Source organism: Calidris pugnax, unplaced genomic scaffold (genome assembly GCF_001431845.1).
Source record: "Calidris pugnax isolate Ruff unplaced genomic scaffold, ASM143184v1 scaffold17, whole genome shotgun sequence".
NCBI classification, from domain to species: domain Eukaryota; kingdom Metazoa; phylum Chordata; class Aves; order Charadriiformes; family Scolopacidae; genus Calidris; species Calidris pugnax.
The window spans coordinates 5783702-5809699 of NW_015090794.1; the positions used below are offsets into that span (position 1 = coordinate 5783702).

Genomic DNA, 25998 nt, shown 5'->3' on the forward strand with positions numbered 1-25998 from the left:
AGGACACAGTGGACATACTGGTTGGGTGGCACATAGATCACACTCAGAAACCTTCATTGACGCAACAGGTGTCTGGTAAGTTTGACCAAAGAGTCACCAATGTAGTCGCACTCTGGCTTGCAGATGATGTGGGTTTATTTACACAAGTCTGGTCCTACTGACATGGAAGATGATATAAAACCAAAATGAGTTTCTGGCTGCATAACAAGAGACTTTGTTCCTATTTTTTTAGTAAGTTTACATCTGCCATTTTTTGATACATTTGGAAAAATGGGATGCTTTATTCAGGCTACATTTAAACATCAATTGCTTTGTGTAACTTTTCAACAGTTTTAGAAGTATATAGATCTTAATATATTATTTCACAGAAAATATATTTTCTCCCATGTACTTCTAGAAAAATCTTTGTGGTAAAGATACTCTACTGGCATTTAAGAAATGGAGAAACTTTTTCCCATAGTTATAGTGGTTATCTTGGAGTTATTCACAGCAAGTCTGTTATGTTTCCCGTGTCGTGGTCCTAGGTTCTATCCTTAATGTTTAACTGCTGCGGGACTGAACCTTAAAATAAATTTGTCAATGGCACAAAAGAAATACAATTTGTCATTATTTTATAAACTCCTTATGTTAAAATTTTCATGCAGATGACCTTTTCTTATTTTAGCAACTTTTACCTCTGCAATATGCAACTAAAATTTAATTTTCATATGCTACCTTGTTTCCCTGTTTTAATTACCCTGGCATTTTTATACAGGATGGCTGCAGAGCTTGGAACCCTTTTGGGTGGCTGACCTTACTTTTTCTACCACGCTCTTGGGTCAGTTTTTAGAAGATATGGAAGCTTATGCTGAGGTAAACATGACTTTGTGGTATATACCAGAGTTAACTGGTGTGGATTTCTTAATAAATCTGCAGTGTGATGCATATGGATATGCTACATTTGTAGAAAACAAAATTATATGGTTTTCCCGAGGATCAAATTATGGAGTATACTTAAGGCATGTATAATTTAAATGACAATTCTACACGAATCCTCATGAACTACTTAAATAGTATCATAGTCAGGCTTTCTGCCATTGTTGATTGAGACTATCATGTTACAATAAAAATGAAAGCAATTAACCAAACAGGAATGCCTTAATTTTTAAAAACTGCAATGAAGACATTTCATCCTCTTTCCTTGGTGTTTTCTCTAATTGTCCAACTTCAGGGTTTTTCAGAAGTAGTGACCACTGTGGGGAGAAGGGTTCTTAATGCTTCCATAGATGAATGGTAAATTGATTATATTGTGCAGGAAATAATGCAGCAGAAACTGATAGAAAACTAAAGTGTATTCATTTAACATACTTCATTTTGACTTCAACTTAACAGAGCACAGGGCACAGAGTTTATCTGACGTTGTCATTAAAGGGAGAGTTTGAGGATTTTCTGGGGGGTTGACTTTTTCTTAAGACACAAGAATGTGCTCATATGTATAAACGTTTATATGGATTATGCTATTTTATATATGTTAACATGCAGATCCTATTGGTGAAATTGTACTTCCAGCATAATCTGTTTCACTCAAAGCAGAATGAATAATTTGATTTTACTAGTGTACTTAGGTGTACACCAGGGCTTCTGAAGGTGCAACTTAAGGAGTTAGGATTCACAGACCTCCCTGGCAATGTCAAGCCCACGGAAATCTGTGCTGCTCTGACTGGGCACACGGTTGTTAGTGATTAGTCGGTGCAATAAGTCGCTTCTTATCAGCTTGTCCGCTGAACGGGACGACGTGCGTATTCTTAGTCACGGAAGAGTTTTAAGATAACGTGCGTTGAGTTAAATCACGGAGGAGGTGGTTCCAGCCAGTGTGTTTTTATCTGACAGTGGGGTAGACCAAGGCTATATCTATACTAATGAGATCAGCACTTCTGGGAATGTTCCCAGCACTGGTGCCAGCTGGCACGAAGCAGCCTGCTGGTAAACTCGTGGTCTCCAGATCAAGGTGGCTGCATGTAAACAGTGGGATGGGAACAGCCACTCCAACATCCTGACTCCGGTTTGTGGGCGGGAATTGTTTGGGAGAGTAGTAAAAGTGTGCTGACAACTGTTGTAACACTGCAGCAATATGGATGGTCAGGTTCCAGGGTCCAGGAACATCATAAGCCTCTGTTTTAATTTATGAGGTATAGTCTGAGTACTCTCTTTCAGTGACTAAATTAATGAGCAGCAGCTCATTACTGCTCTTTCACTTCCTCGTTGTTGTGTGTCTATGTCCCATCTTTGTATGTGTGTGAAGTTAGAGATATTGGATAAATATATCTATAATTGGATATTATCTATAATATGTCTGGAAAGTAGTTATAATTAAATATTTTCAATCTGATATTTTGATCTTTTAGGGATATCATTATAACTGTCAATGATGTGTACTGACATAAAACTTCTGTGCTGTAGGACCTCAGCCATGTGGCTTCTGGGGAATCTGTAGATGAAGATATTCCTCCTCCTTCAGTGTCACTACCTAAACTGGCTGCACTTCTTCGGGTTTTCAGTACTGTGGTGAGGAGTATCGGGGAACGCTTCAGCCCAATTAGAGGACCACCAATCACGGAAGCATATGTAACTGATGTAAGAGCTGAAGTTTCTCTTGTTTTTCTTTGTTGCTCACGTGATTTGTCACCACATAGTGATGCTATTCACTGAGTTTATTTATTTTTTGTGAATTTTATCTGAATATGTATATGCTCAGCTTTGAGCAAATGTTTTTCTTGAAGAAATATGCTACAAGAATTTCATTAAATATTAAAGTCATAGATTGTCATAAGGGCACATAGGAGCCATCTATAGCAGAAACTGTTTTAGGCATTTTAATTTCATGCAGCTTGGTTCATGTTTGTGTTATCTGTCTTTGTAAATGTTACCATTTGTTCTAATTGCTATGATGCTACAAAAGCTAAATTCAAATTATGAATTGGATTTTATAAAATGTGGGGTGTTTTTATCCATGCTGAAATTGTATCTATCAAATCTGATAGCAAGTCTTGTTGTTCTAAAGTATAATACGAATTGGTATGAACTCTGAATAAGTATTAAATAGTATGCTAGGTAGCTGCCATACTGTAACAGAAACTGTAGAGAGTGTGAGTGATTACAAAAAAAAAGATTAAACAAGATAATAATACTTGGAGTTAAAATCTTCTTGTTGCTACATTACCTGTGCAACTGGAATTTTTGCTCTTGCAGAATTCTGTGAGGTTCAGAACTTCTTGGATAAATAAATGTATAGATTTCTCAATTAAAGCCAAGACAGTTACATTGCTTGTCTCTTAATCTGCAGAGGATTCCTGTGACACAAGCTCAAGAAAAAACAATTAGTCTGTCTTTTGCAAGAGGAGTTCTGTTGACATCATTTGGAACTGAACAGGATTCTGAATAATGAGTTTAGGTTTTCTAGGTCTTTACAGGTCTTGAACTGAGTAGGAAACCAGGCAATTGAAGGTTCATTTTTTTGTTATACTTCTGAAGTGTAGTGCCGTGATGTGTTATTTGGAATATTCTATCGACAGAATTTACCAAACTGCAGAATAGGTGATGAGACAGGATATCATATGTATGTGAATATAATTAAAATAGCAAGCAGTCCTTGACTCTTTCTAATGGAGTTTAATTTCGGTGTGTCTTTAATTTTCCAGGTTCTGTACAGAGTAATGAGATGTGTGACTGCAGCAAACCAAGTATTCTTTTCTGAAGCCGTTCTTACAGCTGCCAATGAGTGTGTTGGTGTTTTACTTGGCAGCCTAGATCCCAGTATGACCATACACTGCGACATGGTCATCACATATGGATTAGATCAAATGGAAAATTGTCAGACTTGTGGCACTGATTATATCATTTCAGTCCTGAATCTGTTGACATTGGTTTGTACATATTTTTATTACTGCGGTTTTGTCATTGGAAAATATTTTCTAAGCAACCTTGCTTTTTTGTGTGTGTATATTAGATAAATATTTAAAACTCTTCTCTTCCTGGTCTCAAGCAAGAAATTCCTCTTCTAAATGCTTGTGTTCTTTTCTGTAAAGCTTGTGGTGCTAGCTTGTTTATGGATTTGGTTTGTCCATAAAGTGGCAGTTAGTTTTAGCCTGAGTGTTGGTGTTTTGTCTCGTTTGTTTGTTTCTTTCTTTCTCTCTCTGTCTGGCTTGACTGTTGGACAGTGCCATTCTCTGGCCTCTGTAGTTGATAATACCACCTGATCAATTTCAGAATCTTACTGCTTAATATGTTCTAATTATCTACTTATGCCATGACCTGGGAAATCAGACATCTTTAAAACATAGCTCATAATGTGTAGATCACAAACTCTTAATCCCGTATCAATCTAAATTAATCATGTGATGTTCTCTCTGTCATGCTGTTAAAGCCTGAAAATAACTAATTCTCTGAATGTGCATTTGGGAAAGCAAATACAAAATATTTTTGTTGCTGGGAAGCTTTTTTTCTAAATACAGTATATAAAAGCTAGAAAAACAGTATTTTAATTAATATTTAATAATCTGTTCTAGTAAAAAATAATTCAGGTAAAGGCATTAATAATTTTGTTTTTTATCCTCAGATTGTTGAACAAATAAATACAAAACTGCCATCGTCATTTGTAGAGAAATTATTTATACCAGAGTCTAAACTACTTGTTCTTCGTTACCATAAGGAGAAGGAGGTAAGAGTTGGTGACTTCTACAGGTGTGTTATAACAGCCTTCATGCACTTCTTAGAATATATTTATTAAGCTGTGAAGCTTTGTTCGCGTTAAATATATTTTTTTATCTATCTATGAAACTTTTGAAAAGGTCAGTGTAGCTAGTTGTAGGCTTCAGCATGTAGGTTTAATAAGGAATTGGTGAGTTGGCCATCATACCAGATAGAGAAGTCCTCAGTTGATGTGGCTTTCATACTCAGCCTGTTATGCGGATGATGCAGACAGTGATTAATAACATTCTGTAAGTAGTAGTTAATTACAGAAAACTGAAGATAGGTATGTGCAATGGACTAGGCAATTCATAGATAAAGAGCACAATTTTAAATTGCGTTGGTGATTAATGTATTTTTATGATCTCGTGCTAATCAATTATTACTATAATTATTTTATATTCTCAAGGTTGTTGCAGCAGCCCTTGCTGTATACCAAGCTGTATTGAGCCTGAAGAACATTCCTGTTTTGGAGACTGCTTACAGGTTGATTCTAGGAGAAATGACCTGTGCTCTGAATAGTCTTCTGTATAGTTTACATCTTCCTGAGGCCTGTTCTGAAATCCAGCATGACTCTTTCAAGAAGCATATATTAAATGTGGATAATGCAAAGTTTGTTGTTATATTTGACCTCAGTGCTCTAAGTACTATTGGAAATGCTAAAAACTCATTAATCGGGGTGAGTGAAAATCTACAGATAAAGTTTGTGCAATTAAGTGTAAAAACTTTTTTACTTAAAATGCACTATAATGTATTTCGCCAATAGTGCACATATGTATAATTAAAATGATCATATTTGTTTCCCAACTTACGTTATAGAAAAACTTCCCTTATTAAAACTTATGGAAACAGAATGGATGGATTGTATCTAGTTGGTGCATAATGAAAAGCAGTTTCTAGGGAAGAGTGTCTTATCAGGGTTATTAGTGGTTTGATTCTAAGATTGTCATAGTAATTCTTTTTGAAAATCAAGACTGGTAAAAGCAGCTTTAGTGTGTCCTCTTATAGTATATCCACTGTGTGAAAACACTTGTTCCAGATCTTTCCAAATAAAAACATAAACTGCTTTTAACTGATTGTTTAAAATAGTTACAATTAAGGTCAGAAAGTTAATAGAGTTAAATTCTTTCCCTTGGAATGAAGCAAAACACAATAATTAATGGTATGGAAACTACACTTAAAAATAGATGCTATTTATTATTTTTCTTGGCTTATGTTGCAATTTTTTTATAGATGTGGGCCCTCTCACCAACTGTGTTTGCACTACTGAGTAAAAATCTGATGATTGTTCATGGTGACATAGCAGTTCATTTTCCTGCTGTCCAGTATGCAGTACTCTATACCTTATATTCACACTGTTCCAGGTATGAAGATTACTAATTCATCAGTATTTTAAGAGCACTAGGTTAGGCTGATCTGAATAGAATATAGTGTTGGAGGGGTGAATTTAAATAGACTGTTACAATTAAGCTTTTGCCCAAACTTCCCTAATCAGTTTTTACTTTCATTAATTGCAGGGAGTCTGTATCTCAGCCAAGAAAGCATATCCTGGCTTAAAATTTGGCATTTTATTCAAAGACAGATTAGAAGTCTTGTGTTTGAATAGAGATAACTGAGGGAGAACTCTACTGAAAGTAAATAAAGAAAGATTATTTGCTATTTTGCTTACTGTGATATCTAGGAGAGGTAATAAAATGTAAACAATAAATTTAAACACATTTTGGACCTTATTACTACAAAATGTTGTCAAACTAAGGGAATGTACTAGTTTAACTGCTACTATGTATGTTTCTTGCTTTCTGTGATTTTTCACTAAGCATTCAATACCAGCCACAGTTGAAACCAGGTTCCTGGGCTGTGTGGACTGATGCAAAATTGCAGCTTTCTTCTTTTAGGCCAGGGAGCAAAATACTTGGGTTTTGATATAAAGTGGTTACTGCGTGGGTGTGTGTTAACTTTTGCTTCAGGGTTTTTTGGTTGGGTTTGTTTGTGGGTTTTTTTGGTTTGGTTTTTGGGGTTGGTTGTTTTGTTGCTGTTTTTCTCCCCTCATGTATACTTTAAGGAAGTATCCCTAATCTTGGGATGATTTTATATTTTATGTTTTTCCCTGCCTTTTCAGGCATGACCATTTCATATCCAGTAGCCTCAGTTCTTCCTCTCCTTCTCTGTTTGACGGAGCGGTTATAAGTACTGTAACCACAGCAACAAAAAAACATTTCTCAATCATACTGAACCTTTTGGGGCTACTGCTTAAGAAGGATAACCTTACCCAAGATACCAGGTAACTAACATTTTCTTATTAATCAGGAGAGAGATTTTTTTTTTCTTCATTAGAATGGCTTAGTTCAGAAATGAGGATAACTTTGATCTGTAAAACTTGGGGTAAATTTAACCTGCCAAGTATTTGGTTTTTATGGAGACATTAATAATGAAATACCTATTGAACAAGTAGCTCATTTTTATGCATGAAAACTAGAAACATTGAAACCATCAGAAGATGTGTACAGTAAAAGCAGAGCTATCAGACTTTACTGAAAAACAAATATTGCTTATGGAAAGTACCCTTCTACAATAGGTATATGCCGGTATTACCAAAATGCTGTGAAAGCTAAGGATATTTTTGTTAGAAACCATTTTGTTTCAAAAATACGATTTATAGTACGATACTCATTTGTAACACAAAGTAGTTTGTTATATTGAAAGATAAGCTTTTTGTAACTGTATGGAGTGACATACTTTTGGTTTTTGAAGGAAACTACTGATGACGTGGGCTTTGGAAGTGGCTGTTCTGATGAAAAAATCCGAAACATATGCACCATTATTTTCGCTCCCATCTTTTCATAAGTTTTGTAAAGGACTTTTAGCAAACAGTAAGATATTGCATGTTTTTACTTATTAACTGTCTTTTACATGGCATAATTAAGTACATAACTGACCTCTCATATACCATTGATAGCTGTAACTGTACTTATTTGCTTTACTTCTAAGGATGCTTCCATTTTGTATTGTGTAAAAACTTACGCTTTCCTGCTGTATTTTCCTCAAACTAGTCATTACTTATGCAAATAATTGTTTTCTTAAAATAATATTTGTGATGGTGAAATTGATCTACCAAAAATAAGAGTGGTGTGCCAAATCTTACAAAATTGCATTTTATTTTATCAAAAGTAGCGGAACCATTCCATAATGTGATGTATTTTTTTTTGGATTTCAAAATAACCTGGAAATAGAAATATGGAAACAAATACTTTTCATACCATACTACTAGCAAAAGCCATAATTTCTCAAGGCCAGGAGTTACTAACTTAACTGTAATTTGTTCTTATTGAAATCTGTTGTCTTATGCCAATATGTGAAGACCGTCAAAGGATTAATCTGTGCCATCAGAAAAGGCCCATAGGTAACATGTAACACAAGTGACCTTTTGTTACTAAGCATTTACTTATTATAGTAAAACCAGTCACTAATTCAAGATTTAAGTATTGCTTAAAACCTGTCTCCTTCTACCAGCTATCCTGTAAAAATGTCTTTAGATGTTCTACCACAACCAGAATAATGTGTCATTTATCTAATTCTAGCAAGGATAACTTTTTTTTCTACTCTTTAAGCACTTCTGGAAGATGTGAATATTTGTCTTCAAGCATGTAGTAGCCTCCATGCCCTGTCTTCCTCTCTGCCAGACGACCTTTTACAAAGGTACTTGCATAGAATTTTCTATATTTGAATGATGCAGTTAATGGAAATGTTATGACCTTTTTTCCTTTTCGGTCATACCAGGTGTGTTGATGTGTGTCGTGTTCAACTAGTACATAGTGGTGCTCGAGTAAGACAAGCTTTTGGAAAACTTCTGAAGTCAATTCCTCTAGATGTTGTGCTGAGGTAAGTTGTTCAGATTAACTTTAATATAGAGAATGGTTTGGTTTCTTTCTTCAAAGAAATATATCTGAAAAATAATGCCAGCCAAATGTCATTGTGTGTTCTTAATTTAAAATCAGAAAGCATGACGGTGTCTTTCTGTATCTTCTACTGTTACAGGCTTAAGAACAGTAAGTAGTACACAAAGTAGTTAACAAATTTGATAAACTGTGCAGCATTTCTTGCCGCAAAAATACATACTTGTAAGGCCATGTTATCCAGATCTTCAGCAGTATTATGTCTTGCCATTTGTCTCCAACACCTGCACTCTTAAAGCACTTTGTCTTATACCAAAGAGTATACTCATTTCCAGTCATTGCATATATACACACACACACATAACTTTTTTGCACAATATTTTTTGATTTATTCAAGTACATTATAGCATGGGTTGGTTTTTTGTTTTGTTTTGTTTTTCCCCTCCCCTCTTCCTGCAGTAACCGTACCCACACAGAAATACAAGAAATTTCTTTGGCTATAAGAAGTCATATGAGCAAAGCTCCAAGTAATACATTCCACCCGCAGGATTTCTCTGATGTCATTAGTTTTATTTTGTATGGAAACTCTCACCGAACTGGGTAAGAACTTCTTTTAAAACTGAAATTCATGGGTATTGAATTGACAGTGAACAATTCCATATTAGATCTAATTTAAAATTTGTAGTTATCTTTACAAATTACAAGTTATCTTTACCTCCAGTCTTTTTGTACACGTCTCTTAAGCATTTAATAAATAACTTCAAATATGCACCTATAATTCCTGTTTGGAAATAATCCTATGAGAGAGTTGTTTGAGAGTAATAGGTAGCTGAAATGTGTGCAGTATGAATTTATCTCTTCAACTTATGTTAATATACTGATATTTTCTTTCAGGAAGGATAATTGGTTAGAAAGACTGTTCTATAGCTGTCAAAGGCTAGATAAGAGAGATCAACCAACAATCCCTCGTAATCTGTTGAAGACTGATGCAGTCCTTTGGCAATGGGCTGTTTGGGAAGCAGCTCAGTTCACTGTTCTTTCAAAGTTGAGAACGCCTCTGGGTAGAGCCCAAGATACATTTCAAACAATTGAAGGTAATGTAAAGAATGTAATTTATTTTCATGGGATTTTTTTGTAAGAAATTATGCAGCAAAGAACTTCATGTCCAAGGCAAATAGCACAATGTCTATTTTTCAGTGATTATAGATTTTTAGCTTGTTTTTGTCTGACATGTCAAGAAGTGCAATGGCAGAAGAGTATTTGCATAATTACTATTAACTTCTAAGTGATTTTACTTTAGCATTGTTATCCCTTGACACATCTAAATAAAATATTGTCTGGTAACTTTCTTTTTCCATATTTTGGTAAAATGTGTAGGTATTATTAGAAGTCTCGCGGCCCATACGTTAAACCCTGACCAAGATGTTAGCCAGTGGACAACTGCAGACAATGATGAAGGACACAGTAGCAACCAGCTTAGGCTTGTTCTCCTTCTACAGTATCTGGAGAACTTGGAAAAATTGATGTACAATGCTTATGAAGGATGTGCCAATGCCCTCACCTCTCCACCCAAGGTTTGCCTGTCTTACAGTGCTGATGTTACTTGAAATGTATTGAATGAAGAGTGTTCTCGGGGTTATTTAGGTCTTAACCATGGAACCTCAGAATAACTTATCAAACAAAGTTTGAGACCTTTAATTAATCTGGTTTTGACTTTGGCTTATTCCTAGAGAAAATAGGAAAACAGGATTTATTTCTGCAGTACCAGCTTGTATAGTGGTACAAATCAAGCAAGTCTGTAGCACCTCTAATTTGTAGCAGTCACATATTCGTGGATTGTCAGCAGTCCAGTAAAATTAACACAACTATTTGAGGCTTTAAATTGCTTTTTGAGGAATATAATAATTATTTATAAACATGTCCCTTTGTATAGTACTAACTGCAAAACATTCTTCACTGTTGAAATAAACTGCTTAATTACCAGACCTTGACATGACAATAGTATATAATTTATAGTAGTTCATTTCCAGATTTTTGGCTTGCCAGTATGCCTGGCCAGTTGCATGCTATGCATGATTTCAGACCATCTGGTTTAATAAAATTCTAGATGCAGAATTTTGCCTGTTTCTTAATCTCTCAATTGAAAACTCAACTGGAGAAAAGAAATCTGTGTTGACTTTGTTATAAATATTAAGTACTTAATATAACTATTTTGATTCATACTGAAGAATGTTATTTTATAACTTATCTTTTCTGTCTCTAAAGGTTATCAGGACATTCTTCTATACAAATCGTCAGACGTGCCAGGATTGGCTAACAAGGATTAGACTTTCCATCATGAGAGTTGGATTGCTGGCTGGCCAGCCTGCGGTGACAGTCAGGCATGGTTTTGATTTACTCACAGAAATGAAAACTAATAATAGTATCTCTCAGGTACTCCCTTTTCAAGTTCTGTAGACTATTGCAAAAATATTTCCATGATATTCTGAAAGACTTAAGCTAAGGTAATCAGTGGTCTGTAAAAGATTGTGTTATTTAAAGCTACGTTTTAAACTGATACTTCTGTACTTACAGACTTGTATTTAAGTGATACTGTAGGTTGGAGATTAGGATGTACTGTATACATGTGGTCAAATACTGTATATAAATGAATGCTATAGTGGAAGGTTCTACTTAAACCTTATGACACTTCTCTTGTATTAGTGTGAGGCCTTCCCGAGCTTGTAGTAGTGTAGTGTCTTTGCTTACCTGTGGGTATGAGCAGGAGGGGGATGTACCATGAGGGTGTCCTTCCTCTATAAGTAACTAGCAGGTAAGTGCAGGAGTGGGATGAGTGGATATAAAATGATTAAGCTTTTTAAAAAGTTTGAATAGTTTCTTCAGTACGTGACTTGATTTGTTTAAATATTTTAACAAAGGAGGTTTGATAGATATTTATTACTTCCTGCTTACGAATTGTTATATAGGTATAGACCATCACCTAGGGATGGCTAACTGTTGGTATTCAGGCTGTGAATTCACAGCTTATGCTCTTCCCTCAGCTCCCCAGCTCTTCCAAAAGCAGTGTAACGGATGGATACGCAGAGTACTTCACTTGTAGATGCATGTAAAGAAATACTGCTTTACCATTTCCAAGTGTTTAACCATGTATATAGCTCTTACTTTGCATGAGATTTGTTAAATAAAGCTTTTGGTTTTGTTTCAGGGAAATGAATTGGAAGTAACAATTATGATGCTGGTAGAAGCACTGTGTGAGCTTCACTGTCCTGAAGCTATTCAGGGTATTGCTGTCTGGTCTTCTGCTGTAGTTGGAAAGAGTCTTGCCTGGATCAATTCTGTTGCTCAACAAGCAGAAGGGCGGTAAGTTTTCTTGGATAGCTGAATGTTACACTTGGGGCATTTTTTTCTTTCCTTCCTATGCCTAGATCTACCTCTGAATCTTTTAGATTGTGGCGTGAATCAAGGCTACCGATCTAATTTCCATGTCAGTTAAAGTCATTGTGTCTTTTAGAGATACCTAATGCATCCAGCATTTTTCGATATACATTTTTAACTTTTAGTTCCAGCTAAATTACCAAGACTTAAATACAATTGGTGTTCCTAAGCTGGTTTTTGTTAGTTTTTGTCCACAGCAATGCTATTTTCGTATTATATTTAGTTTTCCATTGCAAAATATTAGTAATTTAAATATTTTGTAATTAAGTTTCTGACCAGTGGTGTTACCTGATTATCTGTCACAGTTTGTCAAGAGAGGGAATTGAGAGAGGTATTTTGCAGTCTTAGTTAAGCTTTGAAAAAGTGACTTCTCTGTCTATGGAAGTAGAGTCTTTGGTTGCAGATCCAAATAAGTGGGTCAATGTTCCACATAGGGTATGCCTTCATTTTGGCGTTTCATCTCTTTGAAGGAATGCATCCTTTAATCTGTATGAAAGGAAAAAGGGACAACTTTAATTATTTACCTTACATGTAAAAAACCCCAAACAAAAAAAAAATCCAATTTTTATAGGATTACTTAAAATTATTTGCAGCTTTGTAATGCCTGAGATGTTTCTTAGGAATGTCAAGTTTAAGGTGTGAATTGTTGCCCTGGAATTAGTTTTACAATCCTCTATTAAATGATACATAGTTGATCGCTATTCAGTGTTACACATTCAGTTAAAAGTGAGACAGTCAAATATGAAACTCATTGATCTCCTTCAATCTATACTTGGTTTGAAGTTAGCATTAGAACCTGAATGGAAAAGCTTTTATACTGCTATAACCTGAGAATTCAGCCAGTAAACTTGTATTCTATGTTAATTCCTTTCTTTTGCTGAAGGTGACACATGAACTTTTTGAGTGTTGTGGTAATAAGATGTTTAAAGTATAGTCTGTTTACAGAACCAGTTTTCTCTTTTGGTAAAATGCTGACTAAGATATTAAACCGTTTAAGGTTTGAAAAAGCAACTGCGGAATACCAGGAGCACCTGTGCTCCATGACGGGGGTGGATTGCTGCATAACAGGCTTTGACAAAACTGTTCTGAAGTTGGCCAATTCAAACAGTGTGAATAATGCCAGTCCAAAGCATTCCTTGAATGGTCAGTATTTATTGGTTTCTTTTTAAGAGAAATACAATTTTGTAACTGTATGTACGTAAAATTAGAACACATAATGATATAGCTGTGGGCAATGGTAGTGTCTCGTTTTTAAGTCTGAAAATCTATTTGTCTGTGGTTAAGCTGAACCTCTTAATGCCATTGAAGCCAATATTATGTATAGATGTGAGGATTTGTGGTACTGAGGTCTAGCTGAATGAAACTAAAAACAATAGGTAAAATATTTTGTAATTTACTAATGTAATTCTAAATTATTTTAGAACATCATAACTCAAGGCTTAGTATTTATGACAGAATTGTATCATAAATGCACTAGTTACTCAGTTTAACTTGAGACTTTGTTTCAATATTCTGTTTCATCTTTGAAAAGGGACCTTCTTTGTTCCTAATTTAGTTCTTCTGTTTTCCTGTTTGATACTTCTTTACAGATATGGGCTAAATTTTTCCAACACCTCCTTTGAAAAGGTTCTTTTTTCAAAAAAAACTGCAAGTGGAAGAATAATACTGTAAATGTGCAGCTATTTGATTTTTTTTTTAAGTTGAGTGTTTTTCTTGACAAAAAACATTGAGTAATAGAATGGTTATTTGAAAATATATAAGCATAAACATATATATATTTAAGTATATATATTCTTTTTTTGTTTCACAGGAGAAACTAGAAAAACTGTTTTGACTAAGCCAAGTGACTCTTCACCTGAAGTTATAAACTATTTGGGTAACAAAGCATGTGAATGTTACATTTCCATTGCTGACTGGTCTGCTGTTCAGGAGTGGCAAAATATGGTCCACGACTTGAAGAAAAGCAATAGTAATACCTCAATTAATCTGAAAGCAGACTTTAACTACATAAAGTAAGGATACAATTAACTTACTCAACAGTACCTTAGAATTCAGTATCTTAGAACTGAAATACTGAAGTTTTTATGGATTTTAGAAACTGAATGTCATTGAAATAAAGGTGTGATCAGAAGGAAGTTGTGTTCTTGTAGGGGGAAAACTTGGCCGTATTTACTAGCCATTCAGATAAGTAAAGAGGTAACATTGTTCTAAATAGTTACTGTGGTTTTCTGATTGCTGAGGTTTCTTAGTACTGAAGAAAAACATCTTTTCTCTGAAAGCAAAAGATACCAAATCTATTCTGCCGCTGTTGGCAGAAGAGGCATCCTTTTGCACAAGTTAAATAATGATAAAAAACAAAATGCCTGTCTGGTACAGTTCTTTAAAAATATTTTAATTCATTAATCTAATGTAAAAAATATATTAAGGAGGTGGTCTTGGCTTGTTCTGTTTTGGTTTTTTTAATGGAATTTAGAATTGTAGTTAGTGCATTTATTTCCTAACCCTTGATATTTGGTTCATGAAAAAATATTTGTGACATTGAAATAGTCCTTCAAGGTTTAAGGGACCTCTCTGATTCATTTGACAACTTGATTACTTTTCATCCCTGTTCTATTGTGGTAAACATCATAAAAATCCTTTTGGCTGAAACTTCGTGACATGAAAATTAAAAGCATTTTAGGTTAGGCTTGAGTCTTTTTTACTGTATAAGTTATTTAACAACTGGAATGCAGTCAGAAATGTGAAAATAAAACTATAAACATTGAATTGCAGATCTTTGAGCAGCTTTGAGTCTGGACAACTTACTGAATGCACTGAACAACTAGAATTATTACCAGGAGAGAATATCAACCTACTTGCAGGGGGATCCAAAGAAAAAATAGGTATAAATGCATAAGTTAACATTGCTTCAAATACGAAAGTAAATATTCCTTCACGTATCTGCCTCTAAATTACAGGCTGAAACCTCTGAATGCAGTTTGCTGTGTTCGGTGGACAGACCATAACCTTTATGATTTGAGTTTCAAAATGATTGGCAGTGATCATTCTAAATGCTGATACAAGTGTCTTTTCTGGAGTTAATGTGTTTGTTTATAAGTAATCTATCATCAATTTTTAATATGAATACATACACATATTAAATATATATATATATATAGTAAAAAAGGGCTTTTTTCCTAAGCTTCCTTGCTCTCAAACATGCATTTTTCATATGGTTACACTTGATAAAATTTGGCAATTCTAGTTGGTTTCAATTGTTTAATCTCCATGTAGACATGAAGAAGCTCCTTCCTAATATGCTAAGTCCCGATCCAAGAGAACTTCAAAAAGCAGTTGAAGTACAGCTTTTGAGAAGTTCAGTATGTCTGGCAACAGCTGTAAACCACATAGAACAGGAGCAAAAGTGGCAGTCAATCTCTGAGTAAGTTGAAATGTGTTATGAATGAATGTAATATACTGTGAAAAGCTAATTTGTTAACTGTAACTTTCTGAAAAGCATACTCTGCTTTCTACTTCAGCATCTCTGGTAGTTGGCTATCAGTTTTAGCTGTTGTAAGTTATAAGCTTACTGAGGAAAAATAAGATGATGTTTAATTTGGAGATTACGTAGTTCTCTGAGCTGCTAAAATACTGCTTCTTGTCAGTATCATACTATAATTTGTACATAATATTGAAAGGTTTTCTCTTCATATCTTTGAAGATGTTGAATTTGTTTTTTTCTTCAGTAATTTTCGTATTGCTGTTTACTCTTTAACAAAAATGACTGTTCTGATTCTTTTCTTTCAGAAATGTTATTAAGTACTTAAAACAAACATCACGAATCGCTATGGGACCTTTAAGACTTTCCACACTCACTGTGTCTCAGTCTTTACCAGTGTTGAGCACTCTTCAGTTGTACTGTTCTTCTGCTTTGGAAAACACTGTATCCAACAGGCTGACATCAGAGGTGTGTCTGTGTGTTTAAAACCTACATTGGCGTACCATCTTTCTCCATGTCGTGTCATGAAGTATTGAATATAGAACATACCTTAATTGTTTTGACTGTTGCTAATCATACTGTAAAAAGACCTCATTTAGCTTTCTACCTTGCCTTACCTAAGTTTTTTTTAAATTTACATCTCAGTTGGGCTTCTTTCTAATTATTAATCTACCATTTCTTTCAATTACTTCTAGTATTTTTAAAGTTTCATTGGTAGTTGCTTTTTAGAGAAGTCTTGATATATTTCTACATTGTAATACTTACTCCTACAATACCCATGTGTAACTTAGTTTAAAAGTATCTTTAAAATATTTATCAAAACCCAATCAGTTCAGCAATTAAAAACTCAATGTCAGACTTCAACCAGCAGTCTTGTTACAGATCTAGTTAGATCTAGTTACAATTTCTAATGATATTGTTCAGAAAGGAATTCTGCTTGATTTTGAGTTATTCCGAGTATTGCTCTCTCAAAATCAGCCCGTCTTTCTAGAGTTGCATAAAACATATTTGTGTTTTATTAGTTAACAATAAAGAGTGGCTACTACACAAATAAGAATATTTACTCTTTGCTAAAATGGTCTTTGGTTTTGATAAATGAAAGTATGTTTCAGTGAAGATGTCTCTGATGATAACTATGCAACTTCTGTGCCTCTTTCAGGACTGTCTCATACCTCTCTTCAATGATGCTTTGAGGTCGTGCAAACAGCATGATGTAAGGCCATGGATGCATGCGCTGAGGTACACAGTGTACCAGAATCAATTGATGGAAAAACTTAAAGGTATATAAACTCTCATTTTAGTGTTATGAAAGGTAAATCCAGTATTTGAACTTAAATCTTCTGCTGAAAGCAGCGGCTGTGTCTTTTTCTATTATTGAGATGCATTACTTCTTAAAAGCCAGATTTTGGTTATTTAGGTGTCCTGCTGTACAACTAGGGGGGTCTCAATTACTACTGTAATATAGACAGTGTCAAAAAGAAAAAATTATTCTGAAATGCTTAGCAGTTCTATACTCAGTCTTCTAGTGGCAGTTTATTTGCTCATCTCTTCATACTTTAAATATTTTTGCTTCTGAACACTTCAACACTGTCAATAATGGGTCTTCAAAAACAGTTACGAAAGCCATTTAAATGTGCACTATGAGAAGACCTAATGGAAGAAAAAGAAGCTGTATTGAGGATAAGTAGATTTCTTAGTTAAGAGTTCTTGTAGTGAAAAAAGTTACTGTTTTGCCCAGCAGATAATCTATGGGTATATTTCAGATATTTACTTCAGATGAGATATATTGAAGGAAGAAATGAAGTAATCTAATTTTCTAAAGGAGGTGCTGGGAAATATGAAAAAGCTGAGCAATTTTTTATGGATGGCCATGTACAGAATACATTGGGTAGAAATTATCTCTGTACCCCAGATGCAATTACTATTTGTTTAACAATTTTGTTTAGAATGTTCTATTTTTCTTCTTCAGAACCAACAGTCCCAATTAAAAGCCACCTAATGGAGCTGGGCTTAACAGCAGCGAAATTTGCACGGAAGCGAGGAAATATTGCCCTTGCTACACGCCTGCTCGCCCAGTGCAGCGAAGTTCAGCTGGGAAAAACCACCACTGCACAAGACTTAGTCCAGCACTTTAAAAAACTGTCTGCACCTGGTCAGATAGATGAAAAATGGGGTCCTGAACTTGATATTGAGAAAACAAAATTGTTGTACACGGCAGGTGAGTATTTGCTCGTTATGTTGTAGATCCTTGGGTTGGCTTGTCCTTATAACCAGACTAATTCCCCGGACCGTAAAGAAATCATAATAGGACAGTATCATTAGGAATTGGTTTCATCCTGTTAACTGTTGTCTCAGTCTGAACGTATTTTCACAAGTACTTTCTTTCATGTCGTTTTTAACTTAAAAGAGAATTTTCTTTGTAAAAAATATTTTGTTAAAAGCTGTATCTGAATATGCTGAATTTCAGGAGTGTTTTGATTAAAGTTGACACTCTACTCAAGGTATGCTTTTCATGATACGCAGGTCAGTCAACGCATGCCATGGAAATGCTGAGTTCTTGCGCCATATCCTTTTGCAAATCTGCCAAAGCTGAATATGCAGTTGCTAAGTCTATTCTCACTCTGGCTAAATGGATTCAAGCAGAATGGAAAGAGATTTCGGGACAGTTGAAACAAGTGTACAGAGCTCGACAGCAGCAGAATCACACTGGTCTGTCTACCCTGTCTAAAAACATATATAATTTGATTGATCTCCCAGCTGTTAATACACTGGAAGAAGAATATCCTAGGATTGAAAGTGAATCTACAGGTAGAGGTGGTGTTCTTATTCATTTTTGTTGAATTGGTTACTGATGATTCCACTGAAGGATAGCACCAATTATATTGATAAAGTCCTAAGTGCTCCATCACTTGCGTACTTATTTTACTAATACAAAGGTAAACATGTGTTTGTGCAATAGGTTACTATACACAATTAAAAATCCAAACACCTTAATATCCGTATTGTGATTTCTTTCACATTTTTCTCATATTTTGCTGCTATTTTGTATGTTGAGGAAATTGCAAGTAGGTTTTACATCATAACACATGCTGCTCTCTTTCTCCCATCACAGTAAATATTGGAGTTGGAGAACCTGACTTCATCTTGGGACAGCTGTATCACTTGTCTTCTGTACAGGCACCTGAAGTAGCCAAGTCTTGGGCAGCCCTGGCTAGTTGGGCTTATAGATGGGGCCGGAAAGTAGTTGATAATGCCAGGTAAATTCATCCTAACATTTCAATTGATATGGCACAACTAGTTTTCTTTCTTAAGATAAATTCTAGCTTTGCAGTTGTGATAATTGTTCTTTGTGGTCAGAAGTTGCATGTGAGCGGAAAAGCGTGAATATTCTCTTGGTTTCTTGTGCTCTCCAAAAAGGAGTTTAATTCTGAGTTAAAGGGTGAAGATTTCTTCCTTCAAGAAGTTTTATAACTACAGTGTTAGTGCGTTCAGTAACTCTACAAATACTGATATATTGGGGTCAATAAATAATCATTAAATTTTACAGTCAGGGAGAAGGTGTTCGTCTGCTGCCCCGGGAGAAATCTGAAGTTCAGAACCTGCTTCCAGACAACATTGCAGAGGAAGATAGAGAGAAAATCTATGGGATTCTTGGGCAGGCCGTGTGTCGTCCAGCTGGGATTCAAGTAAGTGTAAATTTGTTTGCTTTAGAAAAATGTTCAACTTTAGCATGAAACTTGCTTTTCCTCTACTTATGATTCATATTAACTCTTGTAAATGTTTTGAAGTTGACATTCAGATAATACAAGAGTTCTCTAAGAAACCATGTGTTAGCGAAGCGGTAACATTCCTGTTCTGTGGCCTATAGTAATATGAGCAAGTAATGCAGCTTCATTAATTGTCTAGACAAAAAATGGATTAGGAACTAATACTATTTGTAGAAACAGTTGGAGGACTTAATCAAATCTATTGTCTCTTCATTTGCATTTAGGATGAAGATATGACTCTACAAATCACTGAAAATGAAGACAATGAAGAAGATGATATGGTGGATGTTATATGGCGTCAGTTGTTAACAAGTTGTCCCTGGCTTTCGGATCTTGATGAAAATGCAACAGAAGGGTTAATTAAAGTGTGGAGGAAAGTTGTAGACAGGATTTTCAGTCTCTATAAACTCTCCTGCAGTGCATATTTTACTTTCCTCAAACTCAATGCTGGTCAGGTTAGTGTTTGTGCGGATGAGGAAATCCAGTTACAAACTTTTCTAAATTATGATATGACCTCTGTACTTAGAGGAGTATTTCTTACTTTCAAGGTTCCACTTGATGAAGATGATCCCAGGCTGCACCTAAGAAATACTTCCGAGCAAAGCACTGATGATGTTATTGTGATGGCAACCCTAAGACTGTTACGGTTGCTTGTGAAACATGCTGGAGAACTCAGACAGTATCTAGAGCATGGGCTAGAAACTACACCTACTGCTCCTTGGAGAGGTAAGTACATGTACCCCCCCCTCTCCCCTGCCCTAAGACATTGAAAGGAGATGTAGTTTTTGAAGTAGTACGTTACATTACTACCTTAAAAAGATGAGGTGGGTTTTTATCCTAGCTACAGTTTGAAATAGTATTCAGAGAAAGATGTCTTGGAAGTAGTTGTTTGTCACTATAGTACAGGTTCTGGTTGCTCAGGACTTTCCCAGAAAAAGGTTATTGAGTTAAAAAGTGTGGAGGCCAGCAGAAGAAGAGGCCAACTATTGAAAATTGTACTTTCTTTTAAGGCATCCAGTTACTAACTTCAAGAACTATTAATGCAACTCTCCTTATTTTTTAAAAATTATGTAACAGGTACAATGTGTAAAACTCAATTGCTAGAGCTTGACTAAAGGATTTATATATTGCTTCTGATGTTATCTGTATTTGAATAGCAGAAGAAAATAAGCTATTGCCTGTACTGTGACAGACAGTTATTTAAAATAAGAAGTTTTTCTTATTTGCATTCTCCTAATGCAAAACCAGCCTGCTTTTAATAATAAAATAGAATTCTACATTGTTTGAAGTGTATGGAAACGAATTGGCACATTTTATTTCCTTTTTATGAAGGCATTATTCCTCAGCTTTTCTCCCGCCTGAATCACCCAGAGGTGTATGTTCGTCAGAGCATTTGCAACTTACTGTGTCGAGTGGCTCAAGATTCTCCTCATCTCATACTATATCCTGCAATAGTGGGTACCATTTCACTTAGCAGTGAATCCCAGACTTCAGGTATGGAGGAAAAAGTAAATGTTTAAATACACTTTAGCTAATACATTTCATATACTGGATGAGGAGTTTGTTGTGGTTTTTTTTCAGTAACTCTGATACTTTGTGTCTTAAGAACACTTTTATTATGGGGCCTTACTGATACCTTTCATTTGATTTACCGGTTTGGCAAATAAGTCAGTTTTTTTTTATTTTTATCATTGTATATTTGGCCAGTACTTAATGTAATCTGGGGACCTGATACTAAGTGTAGTATTGAGTGATGTATCTTTCAAGGGCAGAACAGTGTAAATAATATTTTAACATCTGTTTTTAATTTAGGGAACAAGCTGCCTTCTGCCATCCCTACTTTGTTAGGTAACATTCAAGGAGAAGAACTGTTGGGTGGTGAATGTGATGGAGGGAGCCCCTCAACTTCTCAAGAAAGTAGTAAAGATGACACAAAAGTTGGATTAAATGAAGATCAAGCAATGATGCAAGATTGTTACAGCAAAATTGTGGAGAAACTCTCTGCTGCAAATCCAACAATGGTATTGCAGGTAAATAATCCAAACATGTTACTTTTGCTCTTATTTGAACTACAAAATATGTAATTTGTATATCTTGGGGGTAGGTCTAACTGAAAGTTTGGTGCATCTTTGCTGTTATGCTGTCACCTTTTTTCAAGTTTCTTATCTACAAGAATAAGTCTTAATACTAGTACTCTTAAAAGTAAGTGAATCTTAATTTATTTTACACAGGTTCAGATGCTAGTGGCTGAGCTGCGCAGAGTTACAGTTCTTTGGGATGAACTTTGGTTGGGAGTTCTACTGCAACAGCACATGTATGTCCTCAGAAGGATTCAACAACTGGAAGATGAAGTCAAGAGGGTCCAAAACAACAACACTTTACGGAAGTATGTCTTTGTTGGATAATTCAAGTGGTAATTTTAACAAATGTTTGTTCTTGGGGAAGCATGCAGTCAAACCTATCGATAGTGTTGTTGCTCCTGAATTTGTACTATCCTAGCAGCTGCTTTGTAAGCCAGTGACCTTATTTCAGGAACATTTTGACACTACAGCTGGTTCTCTAAGTAAATGAGAAATAACAGTCAGTCTGTGAATTCATGTTGGGATTCCCTTATTAATAATGTGTTAAAACCCCACGCATATTAAATTGTGGATTATGAGATCGTATAATTCTTCGTTCCAAGATCTTTCTTACAAGTCAGCTGAAATGAAGACAAGCATGTTGAAGAGTGTAATCTATTTGGAGTTTGCTGTAAATACAGATGTTTTTGAGTAAACAGAACATCTTCATCTGCTTCTGGTTCTCACTGTTGAGCAAGTCTGGTTTTTTTCTCTCACCTGGGTTCTCTTGTGAATGGATTCTGTGGGAGACAAAAGTCATTCACTGGTTAAACTGAAGAACTCATCTTGCATTCTGAAATCATGGCTTACATGGAACAGCATCATCTAAATAGCACAATTCCCCTTCTTTATTTTGTGTTCCACCCTCAGGAAGTAGTGGTTAGGAACTCTTTTAAAGGAAATATTTGCGTAGTTGAGCGCTCCGAGCTGCTCCTCAGGGTTTCTAGGAATGAAGAGCCTAGCTCAAATATTTCAGTTTAAAAAAAAAAAAAAGGTTCAGAGGAACATGCATTCAGTGTTGAATGAAATACTCTTAATATGATCATCCTTGAAAACCTCAGTTTAGAGATGTGAAAATTTTTGTGAATTCTTAGAAATTTTGAGAATTTGCAGCCTGATTTTAATGCTCTGCTTATGAAATAACTTGGTTTTATGGATTCAAGAGGAATATTTTTTTTTTCAATAGAGAGGAGAAGATAGCAATCATGCGTGAAAAGCACACAGCTCTAATGAAGCCCATTGTGTTTGCTTTGGAACACGTACGGAGCATCACTGCAGCTCCTGCAGAAACTCCCCATGAGAAGTGGTTTCAGGATAACTACGGAGATGCAATTGAAAACGCGCTAGAGAAACTTAAGAATCCTTTGAATCCTGCTAAACCTGGAAGCAGCTGGCTCCCATTTAAAGAGGTATTACACGCACAGACTAAGAAGACAATGTAGAGACTCCTGACACTCTCTTGCGGCACCACATGCTTGACCCTATACTTATAACTCTCTTGCCATATCAAAATGGCAGCCTGAAACTTTGTGTTTTCTGCAATCACCACTGACATGCTAAACACTAAAGCAAACTAATTGTTGCCTTTGCAGACAGTAAGACTTGTTACATTATTGCATTTCTACCGAATGAAACTACTTTTTTCAAATCTTGCATTTTCTGCTGAGATCCTGTCAGTTCTGGGTCAGAGGGCTGTAACTTTTAAAACACTGTCTTTCCGAAACACTATGCCATTTGAGTTTAGTGGATTTAAATTCTAACAAGTTGGTACTCTGGTTACCTAAACGTAGTCCTCAGGCTGTGCAACAACCTTCAAATGATCAATTGTTCCCAAATATACTCTTGTTTTTCAATTATGTGATCTTGTCTTATTAGTTATTTATGGATATAAGGAGAAACAAAATACGTATTCACTTGGAGCCAACCTGATGTTTTGAACAGTCTTAATAGACAGAACATAGACTGTCTATTAGACTAATAGACTGAACAGAGACACACAAATAGACTTTTTTTTTTCTAGTTTCCCTTCTGCTTTGCAGAGCAAGCAAGCATGCAGATGCATAAACAGGAGTTTGCTGAACGCTGCTGCTTTTGACCACAGCTCAAATATTTATAAATGCAGGAGCAAACCTCCTGAGAAGTTTGATTTGTTGTGACTTTGGTGCTTATCACCAGGAAGGGTGTATTTCCTGCATAAAGGATGTTTTTTATATTTTGTCATCTCTATCCTAAGCTGTAAATGGATTAGTAGAGTGACAAGGCTGAAAGGTAGTTTAAGAAAAATCTCCGTGCCTTCTGGAAGATGACTACCATTAAGTCTGTTTTGGTGTTAGTGGTTTTTTGCCTGGAGGGGAGGGAGAGAGAGAGGGGTGTGTTGGTTGGCTTTTTTTAATGCTAGCTGTTAAAGTGAACCTCAACCTAAACCAAAACATTTATTTGGAATAGGTTATGCTAAGTTTGCAGCAGAGAGCACAGAAACGGGCTAGTTACCTTCTACGGCTTGAAGAAATCAGTCCTTGGTTGGCTGCCATGATGAACACTGAAATAGCACTTCCTGGAGAAGTATCTACCAGAGACACAGTCACAATTCACAGTGTGGGCAGCACCATCACAATTCTGCCTACCAAAACCAAACCTAAAAAGCTGCTTTTCCTGGGTTCAGATGGGAAGAACTATCCCTACCTTTTCAAAGGTAAGGAATTGAGGTTTTCTCATGCATGTTACTGTCACTTTTTATAAATCAGACTATATTGATGTTGGAAAGATGTTTGGCTGCAACTTTTGCTCTCTCTGCCTGCATGGTAAGTTGAAAGCATTATTTGGAGCGTCTTCTCCCCACCTCACCATATATTGTTGAGGATTTTTACTTTGTGAAGCTGTGTGTCAAGGGTGTTTCGGATCCCTTCTTTATAAGGGGAGAGCATGAGAAACAGTGTTCCTCTTGCATACTGATAGGATTAGCTGGATGCACTTTTCCAGAAGCTGAAGGTAGCACCCAGAAGTGAACTTTTGAGATTTCATGCCTTCTCTGAAAGGGAAAGACCTATCCATTGTGTTAGTAACTGTTCAGTGTATTGCCCACAGGGAGACCTGTCACAAACTGGTGATTCTAGTAGGTAAATGCTATATAAACATTTAGGTTTAGCCTGAATATCTCATCCTTAATCTGTATAATTTATAAAGCTATTCATAATCTGAAGTAGAATTTAAAAAAATGCTAAGTTTTGGGCATTAAGAGAACAATTATTTTTTTAATCTAGAAACTAAATTTTAAACACAATAACTGTATCACAGGTTTGGAAGACTTGCATCTAGATGAAAGAATCATGCAGTTCTTATCAATTGTGAACACAATGTTTGCTACCATTAACCGTCAAGAGACACCGCGGTTCCACGCAAGACACTACTCTGTGACACCTCTGGGAACAAGGTCAGGCTTGATCCAGTGGGTGGATGGAGCTACACCTTTGTTTGGGCTTTACAAGCGGTGGCAACAGCGAGAAGCAGCTTTACAAGCACAAAAGGTAACTACTGTTTTATGCCAGCTAGAACGATTCAGGAGGGAAACATTTGCTTTTCTATTCTAAATAACGTAGTCTTAAAAGGCTTATGTTTTGTTCATAATCATGCAGAATAGTTCTGTGTATTCATATTTCTTAGGATTTCACCAGATGAAATTCCATATATATATTTATATGTATTACAGTATGTAATGTAAATATACTGTTCTGGCATGATAATTCAAGTAGAACTGATTTTGAACAAATAACCTTTTTGAACAAGTTTAACCTTGGTTAAAATTTAGTTTCACATCTCATTCTGTCATTCTCATTTAATTTTAAATACTGTTGGGGTTTTTTTATTTGACTTTGAGGAGAGTAGAGTTAGGCTAAGGCAATGTGTTTTCAGTAACTTTAGGTTTTCTTAACCATTGAATTTTAAAAGAACTCTCTGAACTGTAAAAGTCATGCTCAGTAAAGGAGTTTTTTTTATATTATTTTCACCAAAACTTTGGGATTGGGATGCTTTTCTGTGGTAATGAGAGTTGCAGTATGAAAACGAGCATTTTTGCCTCTTCTAGGCTCAGGATTCTTACCAGACTCCTCAGAATCCTGGAATAGTGCCTAGACCCAGTGAACTTTACTACAGTAAAATTGGACCCGCTTTAAAGGCGGTCGGGCTTAGTCTTGATGTGTCACGTCGTGATTGGCCCTTGAATGTCATGAGGGCTGTTCTGGAAGAACTGATGGAAGCGACCCCCCCGAATCTCCTAGCTAAAGAGCTCTGGTCATCGTGTACTACACCGGATGAATGGTGGAGAGTTACACAGGTGAGTTACAACAAATACATTTTCTCTTTGAAAGGTTGTGTTTTTAATGGGATGAGGGGCAACAAATACCTGGGGTGTGTCCAAGCAATGATACTCCTGAGTTAGGTGAGCTAGGACTGCTGAAGTTTCATGTAACAGGAAATGTTAGTATTTGGCAGGAGATGATGCAGTTGTACCACCTGGAATAAAAAATATAAAAGGGTATGCACCTGGTAACTACGTTATTAAATTAGAATTATCAGTCTAAGAC

At 35.7% G+C, this 25998-nt stretch overlaps 1 protein-coding gene across 1 annotated transcript in view; it reads left to right on the forward strand.

The window, feature by feature from the left end:
* The window catches only part of SMG1 (SMG1 phosphatidylinositol 3-kinase-related kinase), a 63221-nt gene that overhangs the window by 22111 nt on the left and 15112 nt on the right, over positions 1–25998 (forward strand). The window contains exons 8-42 of the mRNA XM_014936204.1: positions 3–75; positions 755–852; positions 2440–2613; positions 3678–3902; positions 4595–4696; positions 5135–5404; positions 5959–6089; positions 6845–7006; positions 7477–7595; positions 8334–8421; positions 8503–8604; positions 9078–9218; positions 9513–9712; positions 9996–10192; positions 10884–11051; positions 11824–11978; positions 13051–13196; positions 13864–14065; positions 14826–14935; positions 15327–15474; positions 15840–15999; positions 16691–16811; positions 17501–17749; positions 18055–18339; positions 18644–18788; positions 19079–19217; positions 19523–19753; positions 19847–20024; positions 20631–20792; positions 21111–21328; positions 21530–21684; positions 22605–22827; positions 23864–24110; positions 24713–24942; positions 25500–25748. Coding sequence (XP_014791690.1) covers positions 3–75; positions 755–852; positions 2440–2613; positions 3678–3902; positions 4595–4696; positions 5135–5404; positions 5959–6089; positions 6845–7006; positions 7477–7595; positions 8334–8421; positions 8503–8604; positions 9078–9218; positions 9513–9712; positions 9996–10192; positions 10884–11051; positions 11824–11978; positions 13051–13196; positions 13864–14065; positions 14826–14935; positions 15327–15474; positions 15840–15999; positions 16691–16811; positions 17501–17749; positions 18055–18339; positions 18644–18788; positions 19079–19217; positions 19523–19753; positions 19847–20024; positions 20631–20792; positions 21111–21328; positions 21530–21684; positions 22605–22827; positions 23864–24110; positions 24713–24942; positions 25500–25748 — 6003 coding nt within the window. The remainder of the gene's footprint in view (positions 1–2; positions 76–754; positions 853–2439; positions 2614–3677; positions 3903–4594; positions 4697–5134; positions 5405–5958; positions 6090–6844; positions 7007–7476; positions 7596–8333; positions 8422–8502; positions 8605–9077; positions 9219–9512; positions 9713–9995; positions 10193–10883; positions 11052–11823; positions 11979–13050; positions 13197–13863; positions 14066–14825; positions 14936–15326; positions 15475–15839; positions 16000–16690; positions 16812–17500; positions 17750–18054; positions 18340–18643; positions 18789–19078; positions 19218–19522; positions 19754–19846; positions 20025–20630; positions 20793–21110; positions 21329–21529; positions 21685–22604; positions 22828–23863; positions 24111–24712; positions 24943–25499; positions 25749–25998) is intronic.